Source organism: Mauremys mutica, chromosome 5, assembly GCF_020497125.1.
Source record: "Mauremys mutica isolate MM-2020 ecotype Southern chromosome 5, ASM2049712v1, whole genome shotgun sequence".
NCBI classification, from domain to species: Eukaryota; Metazoa; Chordata; order Testudines; family Geoemydidae; genus Mauremys; species Mauremys mutica.
This window is the reverse complement of record NC_059076.1, coordinates 72602729-72628274: the sequence shown is the minus strand read 5'-3', so window position 1 is coordinate 72628274 and position 25546 is coordinate 72602729. Positions and strand designations below refer to the sequence as shown.

The 25546-nt window shown below is 42.0% G+C and overlaps 2 protein-coding genes across 4 annotated transcripts in view; both read right to left on the bottom strand.

Annotated features, from left to right (window-relative positions):
- LOC123370901 (serine-rich adhesin for platelets-like) overlaps window positions 1-3985 on the bottom strand; it is a 74985-nt gene extending 71000 nt beyond the window's left edge. For 2 of the 3 annotated variants that reach the window (XM_045017809.1, XR_006579612.1), the window contains exons 1-2: window positions 3405-3985; window positions 1890-1976 (exon numbers count right to left, since the gene is read on the bottom strand). In XM_045017809.1, the coding sequence (XP_044873744.1) occupies window positions 1890-1976; window positions 3405-3890 (573 nt within the window). In that variant the 5' untranslated portion in view covers window positions 3891-3985. The remainder of the gene's footprint in view (window positions 1-1889; window positions 1977-3404) is intronic. The other variant, XM_045017808.1, reaches the window with a different exon arrangement.
- A 3584-nt stretch (window positions 3986-7569) lies between these two features.
- Window positions 7570-25546, bottom strand: part of ANXA10 (annexin A10) — a 35307-nt gene continuing 17330 nt past the window's right edge. Inside the window, exons 4-12 of the mRNA XM_045019651.1 lie at window positions 25090-25203; window positions 23448-23538; window positions 22497-22576; window positions 16282-16335; window positions 16105-16198; window positions 14723-14818; window positions 13133-13191; window positions 10016-10138; window positions 7570-7638 (exon numbers count right to left, since the gene is read on the bottom strand). Of these exons, the coding sequence (XP_044875586.1) occupies window positions 7570-7638; window positions 10016-10138; window positions 13133-13191; window positions 14723-14818; window positions 16105-16198; window positions 16282-16335; window positions 22497-22576; window positions 23448-23538; window positions 25090-25203 (780 nt within the window). The remainder of the gene's footprint in view (window positions 7639-10015; window positions 10139-13132; window positions 13192-14722; window positions 14819-16104; window positions 16199-16281; window positions 16336-22496; window positions 22577-23447; window positions 23539-25089; window positions 25204-25546) is intronic.

The following is a 25546-nucleotide window of genomic DNA, read 5'->3' as shown; positions in this document are numbered from 1 at the left end:
AGTTAAGAACAAAATTGTCAGGAACATAGATTAACATGATTTGTTGGGGAAGAGTCAACATAGTGTTTGTAAAGGGAAATCATGGCTCACCAACATACTAAAATTCTTTGAGGGGGGTCAACAAGCATGTGGACAAGGGGGATCCAGTGGCTATAGTATACTTAGATTTTCAGAAATCCTTTGACAAGGTCCTTCACCAAAGGCTCTTAAGCAAAGTAAGCTGTCATGGAATAAGAGGGAAGGTCCTCTAATGGATTGGTAACTGGTTAAAAGGGTAGGGTAGGTTAAAAGGGTAGGAATAAATGGTCATTTTTCAGAATGGAGAGAGGTAATTAGTGGTGTCCCCCAGGGGTTTGTGTTGGACCCAGTCCTATTCAACATATTCATAAATGATCTGGAAAAAGTGGTAAACAGTGAGGCTGCAAAATTTGCAGATGATACAAAACTATCCAAGATTGCAGACTGCCTAGAACTCAACTAAGAGCTACAAAAGCATCTCTCAAAACTAGGAGACTGGGCAACAAAATGGCAGATGAAATTCAATGTTGATAAATGCAAAGTAATGCACACTGGAAAACATAATCCCAACTATAATTCAGACTCCATCATTTTATATGTAGATGTAACCACTCAAGAAAGATCTTGGGAGTCATCATGGGTAGTTGTCTGAAAACATCTATTCAATATGCAGCGGCAGTCAAAAAAATGCTAACAATATTATGAAACGTTAAGCAAGGGATAGATAATAAGACACTAAATTATCATAATGCCACTATATCAATTGCCTCCAGTTTGAATACAATGTGCAGTTCTGGTTACCTTTTCCTATTCTAATGCATCTTTTTTGAGATGGGATAAGGAGAAAGGCAACAAAAATAATTAAGGGTATGGAACAGTTCTATACAAAGATAGATTAAAAACCCGGACATTTTTCAACTTGGGAAAGAGATGATTAAGTGGGATACAACGTAAGTCTATAAAATCATGAATGGTTTGGAGAAAGTGAATACCAAACTTATTTACACCTCCAGATAACACAAGAACCAGAGGTCACCAAATGAAATTAATAGGCAGCAGGTTTAAAAACAAACAAAAGTAAGTATTTCTTCACACAGCGCAGAGCCAATCCAAAACTATAACAGGGTTCAATAAAGAACTAGAGAAGTTCATGGAGGATAGGTCCATCAATGGCTATTAGCCAGAATGGCCTGGGGTGGTGTCCCTAGCCTCTGTTTGCCAGAGGCTGGGAATGGGCGACACGGGATGGATCACTAGATGATTACCTGTTCTGTTCATTCCCTCTGGGGCACCTTTTGCCACGGTCAAAAGACAGGATACTGAGCAAGATGGACCTTTCGTCTCAACCAGTATCACCATTCTTATGTTGATGGTTAGGGATACAACCTATGCTGTGTGTCCCTACCATCTGACTGCCAGAAGCTTGGAGTGGGTGATAGGGGGTGGATAGCTCGAAGATTGCCTGTTCTGTTCATTCCCTCTGAGGCACCCCGCATTAGCCACTGTCAGAAGATGGGCTAGCAATGGACCATGGTCTGACCCAGTACAGCCTTTCTGATGCTGCTGCTCTGGATGAGGAGGCCTTGAAAGGTGTTCACTCCAGGTAGGTAGGTAGGTAGGTGTGTGTGTGTGTGTGTGGGGCGTACCTTCGCCCAGGTGGGGAGGAGAGAAGGGATCAGGTCCTTCCCCCCCTGCGGAGGTGGGAAATGGGGTGTCATTACAGCGCAGGCTTATTCTGCACTCACCCTGCAGCAGTGGCTCCCGCCACACAGGGCTGGGCCAGCAGTATAGGTGCTACAGGGTACATTTTTCATTTACAAAAAAACACAGGGCTTCACTACTCTCTACAGATGTCATTATGTCTAACTCACCTCAGTATCTTTTGGATGACTTGATAGTTCCTTCACCAAGTTCTCATTTATTGCTCTCAGTTTCTTCAGGCTGCTAAAGAAGGTTAACTGCAGGACATAAGTTTATAACCACTTGTAGATTTTTTTTTAAATTTAAAATAAAAAAAGTAGATTATAATAATCTTTAATCTTCTCTCTACAGATTGCAGAGTTTAACTAGACTATTAAGACATTACTTATATAAAAAGACTTTATGCTTTAGGACAATGAAGAAGCTTGCATTTGGTATTTTCCTCTCTCAAAGTAGCATTCTTCAGGCTTGTCTACACTAGAAAGCTTTGCTGCTTTAACTATACTGGTATAGTTAAACCCTGGACCAGATCGTGTGTTCCTCTTTTCCTGTACTGAGGGGACAAGCTGCCTTTGCCCCTCCCCACTTCCAGCCTGCATTCTCACTGTTTTGGTTGCAAAATCAATATAGAACAGCCACAGTATCATGTGCTCTACTATGCCCCATACCCATCCTGTGTACCAGGGACATTCTGCAAGTGCATTTAAACTGCAGCATAAAAGGACTGCTTAATAATGTACTATCCAGCTTCTACTTCAGATGGAGCTTGGAAAAGTGGTTGAATGCCCACTGTCTTGGCAAAAATCCATTGCAGATAAAGTATTAAAGGAGGGACATGCTTTCTTCATACTAAAATATTCCAGGAGCCATCTATTTCACCTTAATTGCTTTTCCTTAATCCACTATCCAAATCCAAAGGTGTCAGGCCAAAAAGCACATAGCTAATGTGACTGCCTATAAGCAGCTGTAGGGATGGCTGGACTAGCACATGCTTGGTCTTAGGGAAACAAGGTTAACATACAAGACATTAAGGGCCTGTCTACAGTAGACTCTTGCTATAATGACAGAAAGTGTTTTTTCCCCTCCTTCTGCTGCTGTAGCTAATACATTCCCTCAAGGAGCTATAGGTAGGTTGATGGAATAATTTCTGTGTTGATCTACTGCTGTCTATCCTAGAGCTCAGGTTGGCTTAACTATATCTTCCGGGGATAAGTTTTTCACAACCCTGAGCAACAGAGCTAGATCAACCAGTTTTAGGTTTAGACCAGGCCTAAGATTATCAGCTTCAACATCTTGAACCAGTCTACAGTCTATTCAGTTAAATTCATAAAACTATCTACATGGGGGGGTGCACTTGTTAGGCACTGTGATAACTAGGTCAGGTCACTGCCATGTTACTACATGGCTTGGCCTTAGGTATGCAGGACTAAACAGGAAAAACCAGGTCTTGTTACTGCAGCATCCCGGCCCTGAAAGTTTTCACAGGAATGCTCTGACTTATTCCAACACTCGCCCCATTTGGCTCTAACAGGTTCTCAGGAGGCAGAATAGCTTATTGTGTTGCCAACCAGGCCTGAATTGCTGGGTGGTCTGGGCTAGGTCCAAAAGAGGCACTGGCTGGGCAGGCAGGTTCCCATTTCAGCCCGCAATGGGCACAGCCGGCTGGCAGGGGGCGCGGGGCTTACTTTCTCCTCCTGGTACACGGTGTCGAGGAGGTTGACGGCGTGGAAGATGCCCTGGTGCTCCTCAGACACGCACTGGCCGCAGCCCGCCTGGCGGCACATCCGGCAGTACAGCTGCACCAGGCGGGCCGGGTGCTTCTCGCAGGCTGCTCCGAACGCCGGCGGGGGGCTCAGCGCCCCCGCCTCGCCGCGCCCCGGCCCCGCCTTGCCCCCGCCGGCCCGGTACAACCTCACCACCTCCGCCAGCGTGGTGTTGACGGGCAGCGCCGCGCAGCCGCCGCGCGGCAGCGGGCAGAGCTTCCTGCAGAGCGGGCAGCAGAAGCGCGGGGCCGGGGCCGGGCCCGCGCGGGGCGAGGGGGGCGGGCCGGGCTCCCCGGAGGCCAGGCACTCCAGCACGCAGCGCTTGCAGAAGTTGTGGGAGCAGAGCGGCAGCGTGACCGGATCCTCAAAGAGGCCGAGGCAGACGGCGCAGGTCAGGCTGGCCTCCATCGGGGCCAAGCCGGCGTCCACGGGGGCTAGAGCCGCCACCCTGCGGCCAGCTCCCCCCGCCGGGCACCCCAGCCCCCGGAACGTCAACCGCCGGCCTCGCGCTCCACGCTGGGCGAGACTGGGAAGGGCGGCTGCGGAACTCCGGGCCGGGGGCGGCTGTGATTGGAGGATGTGGGAGATTGACAACGTTAGCTACTATTAGTCAAAACATAGGCCGAGGGGAAACACCAATCGTATCACAATGAAAGGGGCGGGGCAAAAGCAGCCTTGCCCAGTAGGAGGTTTGAACTGGGGCGCTGGGCTGTGGCAGCTGCTCTGTCTCACGGGCTGGTGGCGCGCGCGAGACCGGGGGGGGGGGCAACTAGGTGGGCTTTTGCCTGGACCTACCAGTGTGTGGCCGTGCACAGGTCGGGGTTTGGGGAGGAAATCAGGAGCTTCCTTCCCCTGGAAGAGCCGCAGTCCCTGTGCTTAGGGAGGCGCCTCGCACCCCGAAACGAGCGGCCAGGCAGAGCGGAATGGCTGCGAGCCGCACTGCAAGCAGGGGTGTTCATGTGCCGAAAAGTCACAACCAAAGTCCTATATCTTGTGATCGCTGCAGGGCAGGGAGCGTACCTGTGTAGATCGCCTAGAGCAATAATTATTTGGTGTAGGTTCCCTATGACCCTCACATCCTAGTGTCTGTAGGGGTCACCTCTCCTGCTCACCAGATTGCCTTTTTTTCTGCAGACCTACCTATTGTGCTAGGTCAGGGGTCAGGGGTGGCCAACCTGATCATGAGAAGGAGCCAGAATTTACCAGTGTACATTGCCAAAGAGCCATGCTAATACATCAGCAGCCCCCATAAGCTTCCCCCTACCTCCCCCACTCCCAGCCTTCCACCCACCAGCAGCCCTGCCGATCAGCTGTTTCATGACATAAAGGCGGCTCTGGGATGGGAGAGGGAGGAGTGAGGGCATGGCAGGGGAGGGGGGCCAGGAAGGGGTGGAGTGGGGGCAAGGCCTGTGGCAGAGCCCAAGGGTTGAGCGGTGAGCAACCCCCCAGCCCCCAGCCCCTGTAGCACCAGCCCCACCAGAGTTGGTGCCTATACAAGGAGCCGCATATTAACTTCTGAAGAAACACATGTGGCTCTGGAGTCACATGTTGGCCACCCAGTGATGAGCTGCCAAAATCTTAACAACCGGTTCCCTATAAAAAGTTCTGATTTAAGGGGGGTCGGGGCGGGGGGAGACATACTCGTGGGACCAGGAGCCCCTGCAGGGCCTGCGGAAAATTGCCCCCCGCCAGCGGCCCTGGAGCTTGTAGCCCCCCTTACCTTGCCTGCAGCTCAAAGCAGCAGGAGGCCTCAGGAGCTCAGCTGAGCTGCCCAGCTGGTGCCGGCCGGCTGGCCACGCTGCAGCTGGGGGGGGGAATGGGGGAGGGGCCAAGGGAACCCCAGCCTTCCCAGCTGAGGATCCTGGGAGCAACAGGATGGTCCAGCCCACGGACCGGAGTTCTTTGCCCACTCCCTGGCCCTTTAACAACCGGTTCTCCATGGTGGTCTAATTTTAGCAACCGGTTCTTGGGAACTGGTGGGAACCCGCTCCAGCTCACCACTGTGGCCACCCCTGTGCTAGGTGCTATGCAAAAAAATAAAATAAAACCTGCCCTGGCCCCAAAATGCTTAGAATAATTCATACCTAGAATACAGTATGCCAGCTTACAAAATATTTATTTAAAATCAATATGAATTTTTTTTCTTTAACTCTTCCTTCAAACACACCTGGTTTTGCTTATAGTATTACCTCATAGCAGTGCAAATGCTGGCGTGATGAAGCCCAGAGAGGAATAACAAGGTCATATAAAAAAATAAGAAGTGGAAAGCCAAAAGAGCAATTTACCATTTAAATGTTCAATACATTGGCCCTGATTCAGCAAAGCACTTAAGCACGTGTGCTTAAGGGATTACTCATGTGCATAAGTGCTTTCCTGAATTGGGGCCAAAGTGATTTAGGCTCAGATTATTCCACCTATATTCTTGCTGAATAGTACCTTACTGGACAAGAATACTCCTGGGGAAATTCTGTGCCCCTAAATTAAAAATTCTGCACCAAAATTTAAAAATTCTGCACACAATATTTTAAAATGCTGCAAAATTTGCAAATTTTGTCAAAATAGCCCTACATAATCACAGCAGTTTCAATTATTTGGGTAATTTATTTCAAAATACCTGTCAGCAAGTATGTCTGTAACAATACAGACACACACAAAAAGTTCCCCAGGAGTAGAGAGTTTAAAAAAAACAACCCTACAACAACCCAGTTCCTGCTTCTCTGCCCAGATACCTGCACCCCAGACATGCCAAACCCATGGAAAAAATGCAGAAATTAGGCTTGTTTTTGGCTTAATTGGCTTGTGAGTTGCTTGTTGGCTAGTTCTTGGCTTGTTGCTTGTTTGGCTGGTAGCTTGTTGCTTCTTTTTTTTAATCAGCTCCCAGCAAGCAGGGGCAAGGTGGGGAGAGAGTCAGGGGTGCACAGTGGGCTCACTACAGTCCCAGACTGCACGCCTGGGGGGGCGGCCTCTAGTACATAGAGTGTTGGGGTTCTTAGGGGTTGGCTTGTTTTGGCCTTGTTTTGAAATGGGATTAGCTTGATTTTTGACTTATTGTGAAAGTCAGGGTGCTTATTTACCATGTGAAAATTGGAAACTGTGCTTGGGGGGCTGGCAGGCAATGGCTTGAAAGTCCCCAAAGTCCTGGGATGGCCTTGCCAGGCAAGCTGAGGGGCTGATGGCCAAGTTACAGTCAGTCATCTCCCAGTGTTCCCCAAGTTCTCCCAGTTTGACAAAAGGGAAGGGAAGAATAAGGGGACCCAGGCTCTCCCTCTCCAGCAGGTCCTGGCTCAGGGCCCAAAGGGGAAAGGGTGAAATGTTTCTCAGTTCCTTCTTGCATGTACACTAGACCAGCCTCCCCTGTTCTCTCTTCGGTTTGGGGCATGATCTCACACTGCTTTCATCCCAGCAGAGGGTTGCTCAAACAGCCTCAACAATTCAGATAGTCATTTGGGACTTCCCATCTTGCTTTTTAGTGTCCAGTTATTCCCCTTCGTTGCGAAAAGAGGAGAGAAAAGCAGTCAGTACCCTGGTCTCCCAGTCAGGTCTTACCCACACTAGTCTTACCCATAGTCCACCCTTCCCCCATGGATCCTCTGTCCCTATTGCTATAAACTGTCTTGTTTGTTTCCTTCCTGCAGACAGCCTCTCTACTGTCTCCCTCCCCCTGATTGTCAATGTCCCCTTTTAAACAGGTCCTCCGTTTGAAGCGTGATTTGCAGCTGTGGAAGAGCAGGGCCTTCTTGTTCCTGTACTGCTCCATCATTCCCTTGACGTGGGGTCTGTAAACCCCATCATAAGGCAAAATAATACACATACATTTTAGTTAAATCGAATTGTATTAATTTTACATTAGCTAATGTATTTCACAGTAACAGCATTTCTTCACAAGTTGGGAAAAATATTCCTGACAAAACAAGTTTGTACACTTATCTTGTTTTCAAAAAAATTTAAAGTTAGAAAATATCTAGCATTGATTCGTCCACATTTTTAGAGAGAGCAGGAATAACTAATAGTTATAGGAAATGTGCCTGGCTTGGATTTCTATTAAAAATGGATCCATACAGCTTTCAAACTTCATTATCTTCTTCCTTTAATAATCTTCAGCATCACCAGCACAGATGGCAAGTAAAGCTGTCTCGTAATGTCCTGAAGCAAAATGCTGCAAGGGAAAGAATCTTTTTGTGATGATAATTTTTCCTCTCGCCCGGCCAAGAAAACCATTTTTGTGCATTAGGGACTGGAGGACATTTGAGAAGTTGTGGGTTTTGCACAAGACTTTCAATGCTTCATAAAGATTCTAGATCAAGATTTTCAAAAGTGATTAGTAATTTTGGATCTCTCATTTTTGCAGGGGGTGGGGGGGAAGCTGAAACACCTACAAGGTCTGATTTTCAGAAGGTGGCTGCTCAGCTCTTTCTGAAAATCATGTCCTTTTAATGTATCTCAAATTGGGCACTGAAAATTCATTGATCAGTTTTGAAAATCTTGGCCCTAGATATTTTCTGATAAAACATAAAAAAAAATCATAAAAACATTGGAAAGGTTTTTACTGTACTGAATCATTTTACAAGAATTTAACAATACAGTTCATGCTTGTCTGGAGATATGGGACTGACAGTACAAGAAAAATAGATCTTTCTGATGTTTGCTATGTAAAAAAACCCAACGCACTCTGTAGGACAGATTTTGATTTCCCTTACACTGATGTAAAGCCAGAGTATCTCCACTGACTCCCAGGAATTGAAGTCAGTGGAGATACTCTGGATCTACATCACTGTAAATCAAATTAAAATCTGGCTGATCATGTTTCCAAGAAAATAACTCAAAATAAAGGACCAGATCCTGCAGACACAGAACCCGCTCTGCTTTTATTGAGGTTAATGGCAAAACTTCAGTGGGACTAACATCAGATTCATTTTAAATATTTATTAGAATTTTTCCCAGTAGTATAAGTACCAGTAATGCAGGATTTTGTTTGTTTATAGAGGAAACAGATGCACTAGGAAGTGAAAATCTAGCTCCATAACAATAAGTTTTTAAGATTAAAGATAGAAACAAGTTCATGCTGATCAAGGACAAACTGATTGCAGGATCAGCTTTAATTAGATTAATAAAAGAGTGCTAAATGAAAGAGAGGCCTTGGGGGTGGTGAAGCACTGTTTTAGGGTGGATGCGATAAGGCTAACTAATAAACATACATTTAAAATGCTCCCAAGCAGTGCATGGTGCTGGTACTGTGCTTCATGGTGGATGTGCCCACTGCCAAGGACACCTGAATATTTTAAGCCAAGATTAGTTTTGCCACATGATTAACAAAAGAAGCATAGCACAGGCAAGGGAACTGCAAAGGCCATTTTACATCACTTCAGTAACCTTAAATGACCACTTCCACAGCCCAGACTATCCAGAGAAGAGGGTGCTCTGGCCATACCAACTCCCTCTCCAAATTGACTCTGGAGACAACCTCACATTAGGGCAGAGGTGAAAGTAAACCTGTCCGGCAAGAGCCAGTACACCGTGCCGGACCGCACCGGCTTCCGTGGTGGGGATTTAAAGGGCTCTGGGGTCCTCGCCGCAGCGGGGAGCCCAGAGCCCTTTGAATCCCGCCCGCGGCTCCGGTAGCCGGGCTGGGGTCGTGATTTAAAGAGCTCAGAGCTCCCCATTGCTGCAGGCAGCCCAGAGCCATTTAAATCCCACCTGTGGCTCTGGCGGCTGGGCTGGGGCCAGATTTAAAGGGCTCAGAGCTCCCCGCCACTGTGGGCAGCCCAGAGTCCTTTAAATCCCGGCCCCAGCCCGGCAAGGCTTGGGGTTCCCCACAGCCACGGGAGCTCTGGGCCCTTTAAATCCCACCCGCAGCTCTACAGCTGGAGCTGTGGTGGGGATTTAAAGGGCCCGGAGCTCTGCGGCGGCCAGAGCCCCAGGCCCTTTAATTTGCCCCTGAGCCCCGAGGGCTCCTAGCCACCTCTGCAGCTGGTAGCCCCAGGTTGATTTAAAGGCCATGGGGCTCCCAGCCACAGCTGGTGCCCCAGGGCCTTCAGATCTTGAGAGGCCCCGCCCCTTCCGGTTGAAGCCACGCCTCTTCCAGATGAGGCCATGCCCCCTCAGGACTCTGGCAGTACCGGTATGTCCTGTAAGTTACTTTCACCCCTGCATCAGGGGGTTATGTAGGAAGACCTCAGAGCTGCTCCACACATTCTACATCCCAGTAGGGGAACACCTTTATGCAAAGTATTTGCCCAGCAGGCAGTTCTGTTCCGGGGGCGGGACAGAATCCGGCCTATAATATGAAAGTGTGATTAGAATTTAGTGGGAAATATCTCATCTTTATTGTTCATTTACTGAAAGTAGTCAGAGGCACTGAACGGATGTAACATGAGTTCAGGAAGCATATTGCTACTTCTGCCTTTGCATCAAATGATTAGATTAGAGTTCAGAATTAACTCAACATTTGCTATTGTTAAAGCTCTCATATGGATTTATGAAACTCTGCTATTGAACTAGGTACTGTATACATGCAAAAGTATAGAGTGACTTACTTTGATATCATGAAACAGAGATTTCCCATATCTCTCTTTGTATCGTCGTCTTATAGTCATCAAATCTATTTCACTTCTGGCAATCAAAATCCTGATAACAGTTTTATTATGGAAACCATACTCCTAAAAGATGAGAAAGATATGAGGAAACTTGGATGAGTCTGTCTGTCTAAATATATTAATATTATGTGCAAATGAGTAAATTGATTAGGCCATCTAGATATATATTCTGGATCTGAGAGAAGTTTGAGGTGTACAGAGGTTTTACTATACTGAGCTTTCTCATGTATGAATAGTGCATTTCATATTACTGTGTAATTGAGATAACAAAATCTGCATGTTAAACGCCACTTCAAATTTTTCTTTAAGTGTTATTAATGTACAGTTGTATTTACTACTACTTTTTTTAAAGCATGTGCTTAAGTGCTTTGCTGAATCAGGGCCTCAGTCAGTCTTTTTTGTTGAGACTGCCAACAAGAATGCCAGGTGGGATGATGGCTTTTGTTATGTGCAATTTGTCCACTTAAGACTAGACTGAGACCACCATATTTTTTCATATAGGTTGCTGAACAACCATCAGATTCTAAACAGGTTTAGAACTGTAATGCTTTGTATCCAACCATGAATCATGTGAGCTGTTCAATTTCTCAGATAGATTCTGCATGGAGGAATGGTGAGAAAGAAGGTAGGTGAGATAATTGTGATGTTGCACTCCATATGTTTTATGGAAATATGTTTATAAGTGTGAATATGATGTAACTGAAATATGCTTTATGCAAAAGGTCTTTTGTAAGGTATCATTACAAAGCTTATGATCTACTGAGTGTGTTCATCCTATTTGTATGAATGTATCATTCTTGTATCTGAAGCTAGAGATACGACTTTTTACTCAGAAGTCCTATTGTAACTATGCAAAGTGTGGGCCATTAATGGTGGCTTGGAATCTTGATGGCTCCCATCAACTAGGACAATTGGTTGTAAATGGCTCTGTTTACTTGTAAGCCTTCCTGTATAGGTGAGTGCCAGCCAGTGAATAATGAAGTCTCACAGGACATGTGAACATGTCACATGATACTGGAATCCATCTTAAACCTGGTGCTTTTCCATTTAGAAGGAAGGGTGGGAACCCAGATTGAGACAAAGGATTTCCTCCTTGTGCCAAAGATATAGAAGGGGCGTGGAACAGAAAAAAGGGGGCTGCAGTCATGAAAAATCCCCTAGTTACCACCTGGAGCTAACAGAACTGTAGCAGGGGAAAGGATTGGGCCCAGACTAAGAAGGAGTTTTGTCTGTGAAAGAAGCTTATTGGAACATCTCTGAGGGTGAGATTTACCTGTATTCAGTTTCTTAATGTATTAGGCTTAGACTTGCATGTTTTTGCTTTATTTTACTTGGTGACTTACTTTGTCTGTTATTACTTGGAACCACTTAAACACTACTTTTTATTCTTAATAAAATCACTTTTGTTTATTATTGAACCCAGAGTAAATGATTAATACCTGGGGGGGCAAACAGCTGTACATATCTCTCTGTCAGTGTTATAGAGGGTGGACAATTTATGAGTTTACCCTGTAAAAGCTTTATACAGAGTTAAATGGATTTATTTGGGGTTTGGATCCCATTGGGAGCTGGGTGTCTGGGTTCTGGAAAGAGGTGACCTGCTGAGTGGTTTTCAGTTAAAGCCTGCAGCTTTGGGGACATGGTTCAGACCTGGGTCTGTGTTGCAGCAGACTAGCATTGTCTGTCTCAACGGGGCAGGGTTTTGGAGTCCCAAGCTGACAGGGAAAACAAGCTCAGAGGTAGTTTCAGCACGTCAGGTGACAGTCCCAAAGGGGGTCTCTGTGACCGAACCCATCTACAATAATATCTTTTATTGGACAAATTTCTGTTGGTGAGAGAGACAAGCTTTCAAGCTTAGACAGTGCTCTTCTCCAGGACAGACACTTCTGGAGGAATGGTGACATCTAGTGGACAGTAACATTAATTCAAACAATTTTGAAGGTTGCAGGGGAAACAGTTAGTTATTAAAAATGTTGGTCTATATAAAGGTGGCAAGTTGAATTTATCAATTAGCTATTCATATTACCAGAATAAAGTAGCAAGGGATACTCAGAAAGCTGCATTTACATGATTTGATTCTTATTTGGTGGGTGCACTAAAATCTTTCTAACAACCCATTATGGATTTTATGCAAATCATAGTTCTAAATATTAGAAGCTTTCTTAACAGACTGATGCTAATCATGCAGTATTCTAAATAGAAATCTGACAAAACTTTGACACAATCTGATTGACTAATACACTGTGGAATGGAATATTCTTTAAAACACCTACTATCAGCAGAATACCATATCACTAAGCATTTCATTGACATAAATCACTAGACACTAGGAGGAAACTGAGAAATTTACTTATTTTTTACAAAATTTTCTGCAATTTAAAGTATTTTCTCAAAAATCTATTCTGATTATGAAAATAAGAAATAATTATAAAATGCCACATTTCACTCAAAAATGATCCTGGTTTAGCACAATTTTGTGAAAATGAAATCAATTTTGAATTTAAAAAAATATGAAAATGCTCAGATTCAGAATATTTTCAATTTTGTCATGAATACTTTACATAAATTTACACCAGCAGCACACAATATGAAGAAAAACACATTAATGGTATTTTTTTCCTATGCAGTATTTGTGGATATGAGTGCATATGCATATACCTACATTTGCACCTAATGTCACAGTATTTGTATTATGCCATTCACAGTGATATTTATTAAAGCTGTACAGTGGGAAGTCAGATAATAAGAATAGATCATGTCGAATAAAATGTGTGCTTTGAGTTTTGCCCACGAGGTGGAGATGAGTCCATACAAAATGATGGTTTTCATTTTTCAAAAAGTCAATGCAGTTACTGGACAAGTAGTGTTGGAAGAAAACTCATCTGTTGCTCAAGCACTATGGCTTTGAAACTGATAACATTTTTAAAACAAGCAAGAAACACTTTAAACGTGGAAGCTATCAAAACCCCAACCCTTTTAAAGCAAATGAGCTAAATCATTCAAAATAGAGACCGCAAAGCTGTTCTTTAAAATATGTGAAAGAATAGTGCTACTTACATGGATTGCATTGTAAAGCCTATATGCAAAATAGGAAGGTTTATCTCGAACACAGAGAACTAGGAGAGATATGTTATGGAAAAAAGGAGAAACATTAAAGACTTTCAGAAACCTGCATCAACAGTGTGTTTATGTGATCTTGAGGGTGCTTATTGGGTTGAAATGAAACAAATTGCTGCCAGTTAATAGAAACTTTCTCACATTGCACAGTTCATGGCTGTAGCTCAGGCAGCCTCTTCTGTCTTAGGCTACGTCTATACTACCCGCCCAGGTCAGTGGGTAGCGTTCGACTTCTCGGAGTTCGATATATCGCGTCTCATCTAGACGCGATATATCGAACTCCGAACGCGCTCCCGTTGACTCCGGAACTTCTCCACCGCGAACGGCGGTGGCGGAGTCGACGGGGGAGCTGCGGACTTTGGATCCCGCGGCGTCTGGACGGGTGAGTAGTTCAAACTAAGGTAGTTCAAGTTCAGCTATGCTATTCGTGTAGCTGAACTTGCATACCTTAGTTCTACCCCCCACTCTAGTGTAGACCAGGCCTTAGAAAAAACCTGGGGTGTTCCTCAAGGAGTTTTCCTAACAATACTCATTCAGTGGGAGGTGGCAGAATTTTCAGTCCTATGGAATTGCCTGTTGAAGCTGCAGATTATAAAGTTCTAATCTCAGGCCACCTGCAAGAAGCCTCTCCGTTTCTGTACTGGCTGTGGGCCTCCCCCCCAGCAGGCAGGGCAACTTTACCTGTGGCTCATCTTAAAGATGCTGGTAGTTTAAGTATATGGTTGTATTTTTCAGTCATAATAATCTGGTATTTATTTCTAGATTTTTTTTATGGTGTTCATCACCATACTATATAAGTGCCTCACAAACTTAATGAATTTAGCCTCATGACATCTTTGTGAGGTGGGGAAGTATTATTACCCTCATGGGTGATGCGTGAACCCCCCAGAGGAGACTCAAACCCGCCACCGCAGCCAAATGGATCTCGTCTTACCCACCCAAGCTGCCCTGAGCCGCCTGAACTGCCCCAAGTCCTGGCTGCCTGGAGGAGCTCTGAGCCCTGCCACTGCCTGGCCCCAGGGCCATGGTGGGCAGCATTAACAGAGGTTTGGGGAAGCTTAGCATCCTGCAGCCTCCATTACGCATTGCCCATGATTACCATAATTTTACAGATGGGGAAAGTGAGGCACAGAAAATGTAGGAGCTTGATCCTACACCACTGAAGACATGCAGTTTTGCCATTTGTTTTAGTGTGAGCAGAGTGCCTAATGGACTTGCCCATGGTCACATAGGAAGTTTGTAGCAAAAACAGAAGCAGAATCCAGTTCTCCTCAGCCCTAATGCAGACACCACATTTTAGTTTTTAGCCTCAACCTACGATGCAATTTAAATGCCCTTTCTTCTATATACCCTTAGATTGTTGGCTGATTTTCTTTCAAATGTTCAAAGTTTCTACACCATAAATGAAAACTAACTAGTGGGGAAAATAGCACAAAAAGCTTATATTTGCATCTTTTAATGGACCAGATATACTATACTGTATAATTATTAAGAAGTTATTACCAGTGGAAAATAATCATTTTATTTTACCTATTGCTATCAGCAGTTCTTGGAAGTATCCATCGTAACATTCATTAATAGCATCTACTATATCTTGCCCAGAGATGTTTTGGAACTCCTGAAAAACTTGAAAGAAATGAATACATGTTTATTTATATTCTGTATTAAAAGTAGTAACTAGCCCCAGCAGTTTTATTGCTGTTTACTTTTGAGATGTCTATTACCTCAAGGTGAAACTTAATCTAAAATAAGAGATTGGGATAGATTCTCAACCCAATACTCAGAGCAAAGCAGCTGGAAAGCTGCCCTAAAAGGGCAGCTGGCAATTTCTTGGCATGGGGTGAGGGGTAGAGAATAGCATAGCCAGGACTATGCTAACACCTGCCCCCACCCCATGAGGTGAATTGGGGTTAGGAGTATGTTCTTGCTTATCCTTGTTGATGTAATAACCTCCAGGGAGCATTACAAGCTGAAGTAAATTAGTCCACCCTTTATGCTATAGAGCTGTCTGGAGAATGACAATTCCATTTTGAGATTTGTTTTCATTCCACACTGGAACAAAACCAAAACGTTTTGTACATTTTCTCAAAACAGTATTGTGTCTAAATGTCCATTTTTTGACTGAAAAGGTCAGGTTTTCAATTCATCTCACTCTCTTGCTACACATGAGCAACTGGGGAGTCCGCACTGACATCAGAAGCCTTCCCATTGAAAAAAACAACATTGACATGTTTCTGCAAAATGTATCAGCTTTGATGGAACACCATGTTTTGACAAAACTATGTTTAATTAAAACTGTTCCAACCAGCTCTATTAAGCAGCTGTTACTTGTTTGGTTGGGTTTTTTTGGGGGGGAGCAGTATTTGGCCCTGTCTGCTCCCCAAGACTGCGAAAAGTGGAAAGGTGCCTTCAGTGCACTTTTGTCTCCCTCCCACCAGATGAATTGAGTATGAGCTCCAAGGGTGCGGGAACAATTTTTATAGTGGGGGTGCTGACCATGGAAACCACGTATTTGGTGTTTGTTATTACTACTTCAAGGGAGGGGGTGTGGTAGCGCCCCCAGCACCCCTAGTTCCAGCACCACTGGTGAGGTCAGTGCAGCTGAAGACTGAGCCCATCACCTTGTCATCTCTATGATGCATTTTTTTTTCACTATCTATTCTACGCTGGGTTCAGCTTTGTAGTCCTTGTACATCCAAAATTTCCATTAACTTCAGCTGGAGTTTTGGGAGCACAAAGAATGTAGGCTCAGGCTCCTGTTTCAGACTGCACTGGAACCTGAATATTGGTTTGTGAATTCAGCTTCTGTGTGCATAGTTAAAATTATGCCTGTTTTCTCTGTAAGCTATATTTTCCCTTTCCATTATACATTCAAATACTGAGTAGTTGGATTCATAAGTGATGATAATTACCCATCCACAACTGCTGGTAACTCTTGTTGCACAGGATCATTTGCATCATATTTTTGTGTTCCCCTGTTTTCTGCTGACATGCTTCCCATAGGACCTAAGGCATTAAAATAAGATTTTCAAATAGCTACATTTTTGTTTTCTGTTATTTTTGAGAAACTGACAGCTGATTGTAGTTACCATTGCATCCTGAGCAGCCATAGCAGGATCTGCATACCCTTCCTCCCGGGTTCCCTGTAAAATGTTAGAACATTGTCCTCTATTAGTTCTTCTAAAATGACTGCAAGAGAATGAGATGGTCTTTATATAATACTACTTCCCATTCACTGAGAGATCCATTCCAGGATTTTACACAAGAACGGTGCGTGATAGAGCTGGTCTATACAGCCCTAAAATATTCTACAGGTCACATTGTGAATTGCTATGGCACCTCTCCAAGGGCCATTCCCTTAGGATGGAGGAATTCTAGAATCATGATGGGACTGATGACAGGAAGTGGTAGTAGAGGTGGATACAAGTGGGTTCCCTGTGAGATCACATTTTTAACTAACCCTTTACTTACATAAAAGAAAAGTTAGTGAATAACTAGATGACATTACCTGTTTATAAAGTTATTATAACGTGGTTATGATGTGGAAAATAACGGTACAAAGGGCATCTTTGTGTCCCCAGTTTATTTTCCACTGATATGTTCATATAACTTTGCTGTTTTTTTACAAGGGAAAAAAACCACACACTTTTTTCTCACTGTCCAAACTGCAAGATCAGTCGTATCAAATAGTGATCAATCTGCTTTATACTGCATGTTACCATCATCACCTATAATTAAGATTCAAGATTGAGAAGTTGCCTGACAGTTTTGATAATGTATGAGTCAAAATAGAATACAACTTATTCTCCCGTAGCTCTTTTGGCTTTGCAGTTCTGTAAACCAAGCAGATATGATTTAGTTAATAAATTAGGATCAGATATATTTAGTTGTAACATAAGAAAAGTCGTTTAGAATAACTCCTTTTAATCATAATTATAGTGTAAGGATACAAATAATTCCAGGTTGCAGGAGTCATAAGTCTCAGACAGCACTTAATCATTGCCTTAATTATAAGTTTTTGAAGCAATTTACTTTAGTTTGGAGTTGACAATCATTCTGTACAAAAGTGAAAGTAAGGATTAAAATTATGTATTGTCTGCCAACTACTAGAATGACCAGGTTTCAACTCTTGCCTGGAAAATATGTTAATTCACATTTTAATTAAATTGTAAAGAATTTGCACAGAACAAAGAATGAAGTTCTTAGTGACAAGATAAATTGCTTAAAGGAAATTATGCTGGAGTGACTTCCTCTGATTGAATACATGAAACTGGAAAAATATGACAAGTGGACAATAAAAACTGAGCAGCAGTGCTCTACATAAACAAAAAAATCCTACAGTTAATTTTTTTAATGACTATTCTTGGCATTGTTTGATCAGATAATCCTACAAACTGCATCAATATTCTTATTTTTAAATTCCAGAAAATGATGGTATTTTAATTCATATCCATGCCAAAACCTGGCGAGGGTGGGTGTGGGGGGGAAATAAATCAACTCTTCATGTCATATTAAAATTCTGGATAATTATAATTCAATCCAAGTACTTACATTAATTAGGATGTATTAAGCCTTCTAGAAGCTTACGTCTCAGAAGGCTTTTGCCACTACCCATTGATTAGTGCTGGTGCTGGGGGTGGGTGGGTGAGAGATATGTATGCTTTTTCCTTATGGAAAAGTATTATAGGCCTCAGTATTGTAATTATGGCACTTCTGCACAGAGCCCCATTGACCCGTATTATAAATGCGTGTGTGCTATCAATTGCAGGATGAAGGCCCCAGAATTTAATAGAGAGTAAACCAATACATTTTTATAGAAAACATAAAAAAATAGAAACTGTTTGTCATAAACAAATAGTTAAGGGTTAATGTCTCTTTTACCAGTAAAGGGTTAAGAAGCTCAGTAAACCTGGCTGACACCTGACCAGAGGACCAATGAGGGGACAAGATACTTTCAAATCTTGGTTGGGGGAAGTCTTTGTTTGTGCTCTTTGTTGTTGTTGTTCGCTCTCGGGACAGAGAAGGATGGGACATCAATCCAGGCTCTCCAAATCTTTCTGAATCAGTCTTTCATGTTTCAAACTTGTAAGTAGCCAGGCAAGGCGGATTAGTTTATTTTTGTTTTTCTCAACTTGTAAATGCTTCTTTTTGCTGGAAGGATTTTTACCTCTGTTTGCTGTAACTTTGAACCTAAGGCTAGAGGGGGTTTCCTCTGGGCTATCTGAATCTAAGTACCCTGTAAAGCATTTTCCATCCTGATTTTACAGAGATAATTTTTACCTTTTCTTCCTTTAATTAAAAGCTTTCTTTTTTAAGAACCTGATTGATTTTTCTTTGTTTGAAGATCCAGGGAATTGGGTCTGCACTCACCAGGAGTTGGTGGGGGAAAGGAGGGGGGAATGGCTAATTTCTCCTTGTGTTAAGATCTAAGGGGTTTGGATCTGTGTTCCCCAGGGAAGGTTTTGGGGGGACAGGGAGTGTGCCAGACACTAACTTCTGGCTGGTGGCAGTGTTACCAGCTCTAAGCTAGGAATTAAGCTTAGAAGGGTCCATGCAGGTCCCCACATCTGTACCCTAAAGTTCAGAGTGGGGGAGGAAACCTTGACACTGTTGATACAGAATTACATCCTTTCTATAAGTTACATAGAAATAGGTAGAAAGAATCAAATTTTCTATTTTAATCTACAGCATTGTCCAGTTTATTCTACAAGACTATCCAAAAGAGAAACTATAAAAAGAATAATATTTTAAATTAAGTGCCATCTGACTTTTCTACAATTGTTTTTATTAACATATATAAGGTAATATTCACACACAGATAACAATTAACAACTTACAAAGAAGCACAGTATGAAGCAGTGCAGCTGGAGTTCTCCAGAGCTCTTTTTAGGCTCCAGAATCTGAGATGAGTAGCTGGTGGGATCCTACCTATCTGGTGATCCCCCGTCACCCTCTTTGGGGATATTTGTGGCAATGTGTTTTGATAATGAGGACTGCAGATTATAGGGCAGGATGTTTTGTATTTGTCCTGATTGTAAGACAAAATTGCTGTGGCTTTAATGAGGGTAAGAACTAAGATATTATGCAGTCTTTTTCGGGTGGCAAAGAGTTCATCACTGTCCATCCTGTGCACTGAATGAGTGAGAAAATCTGTTGAACATTAGAAGGAAAACGTCTCTCTTTTGCAGTGCCTACATCTGGAACATACATATTTTCTCTCTCCTTGTCATCCACTCCCCATCTCATTTCGAACCTCATCAGAAATCATCCTTTTCAACCTTGAACTTATGTTTTTTATCTTTTCCATTCCTCCCTGCTAGACCATGTGCTGTTATTTATTGTTTAACTCTGCAAAGCATTTTGAGATAATGGTCCAGTTCATCAGCTGGTATGAATTGGTCATGTTTATCAGGTATTAAAAATTGGCATAGCTTCATTGAAGTTAATGAAGCGATGCTGATTTACACCCACTGAGAATATCCCCCAAAGTTTGTATGAAAGATTCTGTACAAACAAGGCCCCCATTCTGCAAACACACACATGAGTAGTGCCCTTTATTCTTGTAGGTAAAATTATGAATGAATGTTGGCAGGATAAGGGCCTGAAATTACATGGTTTTGAATTAGGCCCTAATTTAGTAAAATGTGAAAGCACTTTCCTATCTTTAAGCATGTGAGAAGTCACCTTGGCTTCATTGGGACTATTTATGTGCCTAAAGTTGGGTAAAATGCTTAAGAATCATGCTGAATCATGGCCTTCATCATTAAGACTTACTATGACTAAAAGTTCTTTGGAGCAGGGGACAGGCCTTCATATTTTTGTACATCACCTAACAATCCTGACTGGGGTCTTTGTGTACTACTCTGATTTTAAAAAAATAAAATAAGAGAAAATGCACAGCTGTACATGCTTGTGCTCCACGCCATTTCCTCACCCTCGTGTCCAACTCTGCAATTGACTTGTGGGAACTCCTACCACCAGTAGAGGGTGAGGAACTCTGGTGGGCCAGACTATATTCCACATTGGTCTTGTGGCCCTCTGGGGATATTAGTTGGCAGCTTGTTCATGGAGCCATGAGCATGGGCATGTAGTTGGTGCAGTTCACCTTTCTTGCCCCTTGTGTGGCATGAGGGAGACCCTGGTGCACATCTATCTTGAGTGCGCCAGGCTACAGCACCTTTTCTGGCTTATGGTTATGGCTGCACTGTTCTCTGCACTTCCTGATTTATCCACAGCCCAGCTGTTGCCCCACAAAGTCATGAGACCTCCACATCAACCTCCTCCTGGCGCTGGCCAAGGTGGCCATCCACCATATCAAGAGGAGGATGCTGGATGGGGAGGTGCTCTGTGACTGTGGGTCCTATTTCCGCTCCTCCCTCAGATCACATGTCCGAGCAGTGTTTCTCTGGGCTAAAACCATTGGCTTCCTGGACACCTTTGCAGAACAGTGGATGCTGTCTGGTGTTCTCTGCTCAGTGTCTCCTTCTGGTTCCTTGCTTTTGACCCTGTGACCTTCCCTTGGGTTTGCCAACCCTCCAGGATTGGCCTGGAGTCTCCAGGAATTTACATCAATCTCCCGGTGACTTGAAAGCAATCCCAGAGATTTTAATAGGATATTTTAAGAAAATGACATTGTCATGTTGGAAAAATATCTCCCAGAATAGCTTCAGTCAGAGTTGGCAACCCTATCCTCACTCCCATTGCTGTTATTCATCAATTGTCCCTGATTTCACTTGAGACCTGGGTTCAGTACTTTCTCCTCTTAGGCTGGTGGAGGAGCCTTTAGATGAGGGCAGGACTTGCGCCTACCCTCCCCCGGGTCTTCCATAAGTACTCATCCCCATGCTCTGTCACAGATGGTTTTATGGTTAAAGCAATTGAATGGCACCTGGAAAAATTAGATACTTTCCCTGCCTCTCACATAGTTCCTATGTAGTACTAGGAAAGTCATGTAAACCAAAATTTTCAAAGATGTCCAGGGCTTGATAGTACTCACTAAATAATGCATGCAGCTACATGCTGAATAATCAGGATAAAGAGAAATACTGAATGCTTATTAAATGAGCACTGTCCATCCTGTGCACTGAATGAGGAAGGGGTCATGTGGAAAAAACAGCAATAAGACTGTATCATAATGCATATGTACAAGGGAGCAAAAATAAAGTTTCTCAGGAAACCTTAATCCTGGTATTTCCTAACTTTTGGCTGGTTGACTTGTCAACCTTAGTGTTCTTTTAATGTAGGAGGTTTTTTTTTCTTTTAATGTAATACAAATATAGAGTCAAAGTTTCGGGTCCAGGAGCAACCACAAAACTGTGCAGTCACCCATTGTGACTGCAGCTCTCCATTTTCCATGTGGAAACAGTCATTTGTGTACTTATTTGTAAAAACAAATGCAAGTACAAAGGTACATGTAGATTTCTGACAGTGCACCTGTTGCTTTTGATCCATATTGTGAAAGTCCCTAATTCAGTTTTCACGCTAAACATATTTAGATGTGTAAGATGTAATAACTCCTGAAATACAAATAAAATTAATTAGGCCACTGGCATGAAGGCATCTTCCCCCTCTGTGTCTTTTTGATAACAGTAATTACTGTCCCCATTTCTCCTCTGTCCCTTGCCTTATGGCACAATATTTTAGGGTTTGATTTCTGTAAAGAGTTGATCACCAATTTTGAACTGCTGAGAGTCTCCTAATTCAATGAGAATTGACCATATCCCAACAAAAAGCACTCAAGCACTTTACAGGATCAGGAAGTTTGTAAATAATATTGACAATCCTCCTGCATGAGGTACCACCACAGTGTAAACAGCATGTTGTCTGGCAGATTTCTTCAGCACAAAGAACATGATTTTTTTTTTAAAACAGAAGGACTATAAAGATCTGTTTAATAATTTCTTGCATAGTCAGGTCAGCTATTTCTCCATTTTTCTATGTGACATACAAACTGTAATATGAACAGTACACTCTACTAATGAAGAAAACTTGTGAAAGAAAATCTCATTTGGATATGAAGATACTCGCTTTTTTGAGTATAGGGTCAGATGTTGGGATTTTCAGATTCTCGTTCAATAAAATACTCAATTGACCTATGGTTGCATTCTAAAGCCAAAGTGAAAGCAGATGAAAGAATTCAAATTCCCCTTTTTGCTGCCACTTTAAAAATGTAGCTTTTCAACCATATTGAGCATGGATTAGTTTTAACTGTAGCCAACTTAAAATCTGAGGGTCCTTCAGCAATATTAGAAGATGATTCTGCATTTTTAAAAAATGAAAAACATATTTTGAGTTTGTACAGTACCTGAGTGAGGTTCATAAGTGTGTCTCTGAAGTGGCCTGAAGTCTCAGAATAAATGTCTTGTTGAAGATCATTGTTGTATTCTGGGGTGCAAACCACAACAAACTTATGTTAAATGTATAATTTGTAGAACACACAAATATTCTCTGAATAATGTTAGTGAAGATTTGCAAACAGTGATGAGTAACAAGAATAAAAAATATACTCAGTATATTGACATTTGCAAGTCTTTTAACACTTTTCATTCTGCAGTGAGGAATAAATTGGCCTAATCATGTGGGGATAGATCTTCAAAGGGATTTTCACAAGAGTTTAAGCAGGTTAGGCACCTAATTCACTTAACTTGCTTATGCACTTTTGAAAATCCCATTAGGTGCCTATCTGTATCTTTAGGTGCCTAAACACCTAAGAAGATCTGGTCTGTAGTCCCCACTGCTAGCAAGAATCTCCGTGACTTTAATAGGATTTTTACCTAAACAGTGACCATGGGTTCAAGCCTAAAATGACAATTAGTGTAGAATTAGTGAGATAGTTATAAGATAGAGAACAAACAAACAAACAAGCACCCCACAACAAAAAAACCAAACCCTCTCCTTCTCTTTGAAGATTTTAAAGACTTGAATCTTCCTCCAAAAGTTATAGTCCAAAAATATCAGTCTGTGGACTGAGAGACATTTCAAAGATCACAGAATCATGAATGTCTAAAAATACTGAGATATTTTTATGCTAATACTGTACATTAAAAATTTAAACTTGTTTTATACATTTTACTTCAGCCTTTTATGTACAATTATCCTGAAACAAGGAAAGAGGGGAAAACAATTGGCTTTAAGAATTCATCTTTGGAAGTCTAGCTCTGTTAGTCATGCAACTATATCCAGAACACTTTTAGTCAGAATTGCACCCTTGCAGGCTATGCTACTGTATACTTAAATGAAATAAAATAAACAATACGCATTAAGTAGGCTTCTTTCATTTGGAAAATCTCCCCATTTGATCTTGAGGCTAATATATCAATTAGACAGTTCTCTTCCATCTCTGCTCCCTGCAAGGAAAAAATAGCAAACAAGCAAGGTCATTACTAGTAGAGATAATGGCTTCCAATACAATGTGTAATATTTGTCAAGGACAGTGAAAGAATGCTAGTCTCTGTTGGAGGAGTTCATGGTTTATTTGTATGGGTTATTTTCCTATTAATAAGAGTACTGATTCCAGTCTTTTCAGGGTTACTGATTAGCTTCAGTGTAATTAGTATTAGAACTGAACCTCCAACACTAACACTTAAAGTTAAGCATGTGAAGTGTCCTATTGCTAAAGCAACATGGAGAGTGAGACAGTGCCCTACCAAAAGAGAAAATGCACTGGGATGAATTTCATTCCTAGGGAGCAATAAAGCCCTTTTAAATATGTGGGGCTTTGTAAAGAATTAAATGCATGTACTAAGCATGCTGTCCCTAATTGTGCTAGGGGTTTAGACAATCTGAAATATATCTGAACATCAATAACATGCTCTGCTTTCAGTTTCTCTTTTTTGGAACTACTTAGAAGTATGTTTTGGAATGTTTACAACAGTACTTGATTTTTACATGAAGTACTTCTTCATTACTGTCATACCATGTAGGATTACAAATCATTACATTTCCCCACAAGGTTGTTGACTTCAGTGTGTGAGTTTGAATTCAGGTGAATGGATGCTACATATACTGCTTTTCATAGGTGCATACAGCTCTTGTTAATGACAATGAGAATTCTGCATTTAGAACAGGAGAAGAATATGTCAGCCAGGCCCCAATTCTGCAGAGTTATGTATGTGCATTATTTTAAGCATCCGAGTAATCCCATTGACGCCACAATTAAGGTACAAGAGTGTAAAAAAGCACAGAATTGATTCAAATGCAGAAAAATTCTAGATTTGCGAATCCTGGTCAATGATAAAAATAGTACTTCTGATGCTACTAATGGGCTATAATAATCTCACTGCTAACCATCGTTTTAAAAATACACCAGTAGTTCTAAAAGTGCCTTGATATCAACTGTTAAAAAAATGACAACGTTGGTGCTCATTTTATTTGGTGGCAATGACTGCTTAATACAATAAAATAGTTCCTAGCCTTGAAAATGGGAATGAAATTAAAATGTTAAAAGATAGTCATTGATTTATAAAAGAGTAAGGTAAGTATTAGGGTGCAGACAATGCAAACACTTATGCATGTGCTTAGCCTTATGAGAAAGATTCAATGGGACTACTCCTATGAGCATATCTAAGAACATGTCTAAGCGTTTGCCGGATCAGGCACTTACATTTCAGTTAACAAACCATACTATAGAAATATGTTATTTTCTTCAGTTATCTGTTTATATTCATCTGTTAAATGATTGCTGTATTTTTAAAGCTAGATTATTTATATTGCTTTTAATATATAAATACATGTACATTTTATAGTACTGTATATTTCTTCTCTCCCACTAAACTGAGAAATGCCTTTTTAACAGTTTATCATTCAGTTGTATGTCAAAGAATCTATTAAACAGATGTGAATTGCTGTAATCTGTGCCTATAAGTAATAGTCTAAGTATTTTTGAGTTGGACAAGCACCTTCATAGCATGCCATAGCTCATGGGCATCATAGGATGCAGGTGGATACATCAGGCCAACCATAACGTCTTTGAAGTGATGAGAGAGATTCTCTTTCAGGTCCATAATCAAATCCTTGGAAAAAAGATAATCAGGATTAGTGTGGTACTCATGCTGTGCAGTGGAATATTAATCACCGAAAGCATTAAAAATAAAAACTAGCAATTATTTTTTGTGATATAATAAAAAGATGAACCCTGCAGGCTGGATTGTGGCTACAGTTAAGTAACAAAAACTATTCTCGAAACTGTGCATATCCTTGTTGATAATATGGGTAAGGCTACTGTACATAAAGAAAAAAAAAGAACACAGCAATGTTGGCTTATGGTTAATTAGAACATAGGTGAAAAAAAAACAAATATTAAGAAATGGAAAAGACTGACACTGGTAAGGAAAGACATTTGGGGCCAAATTTTAA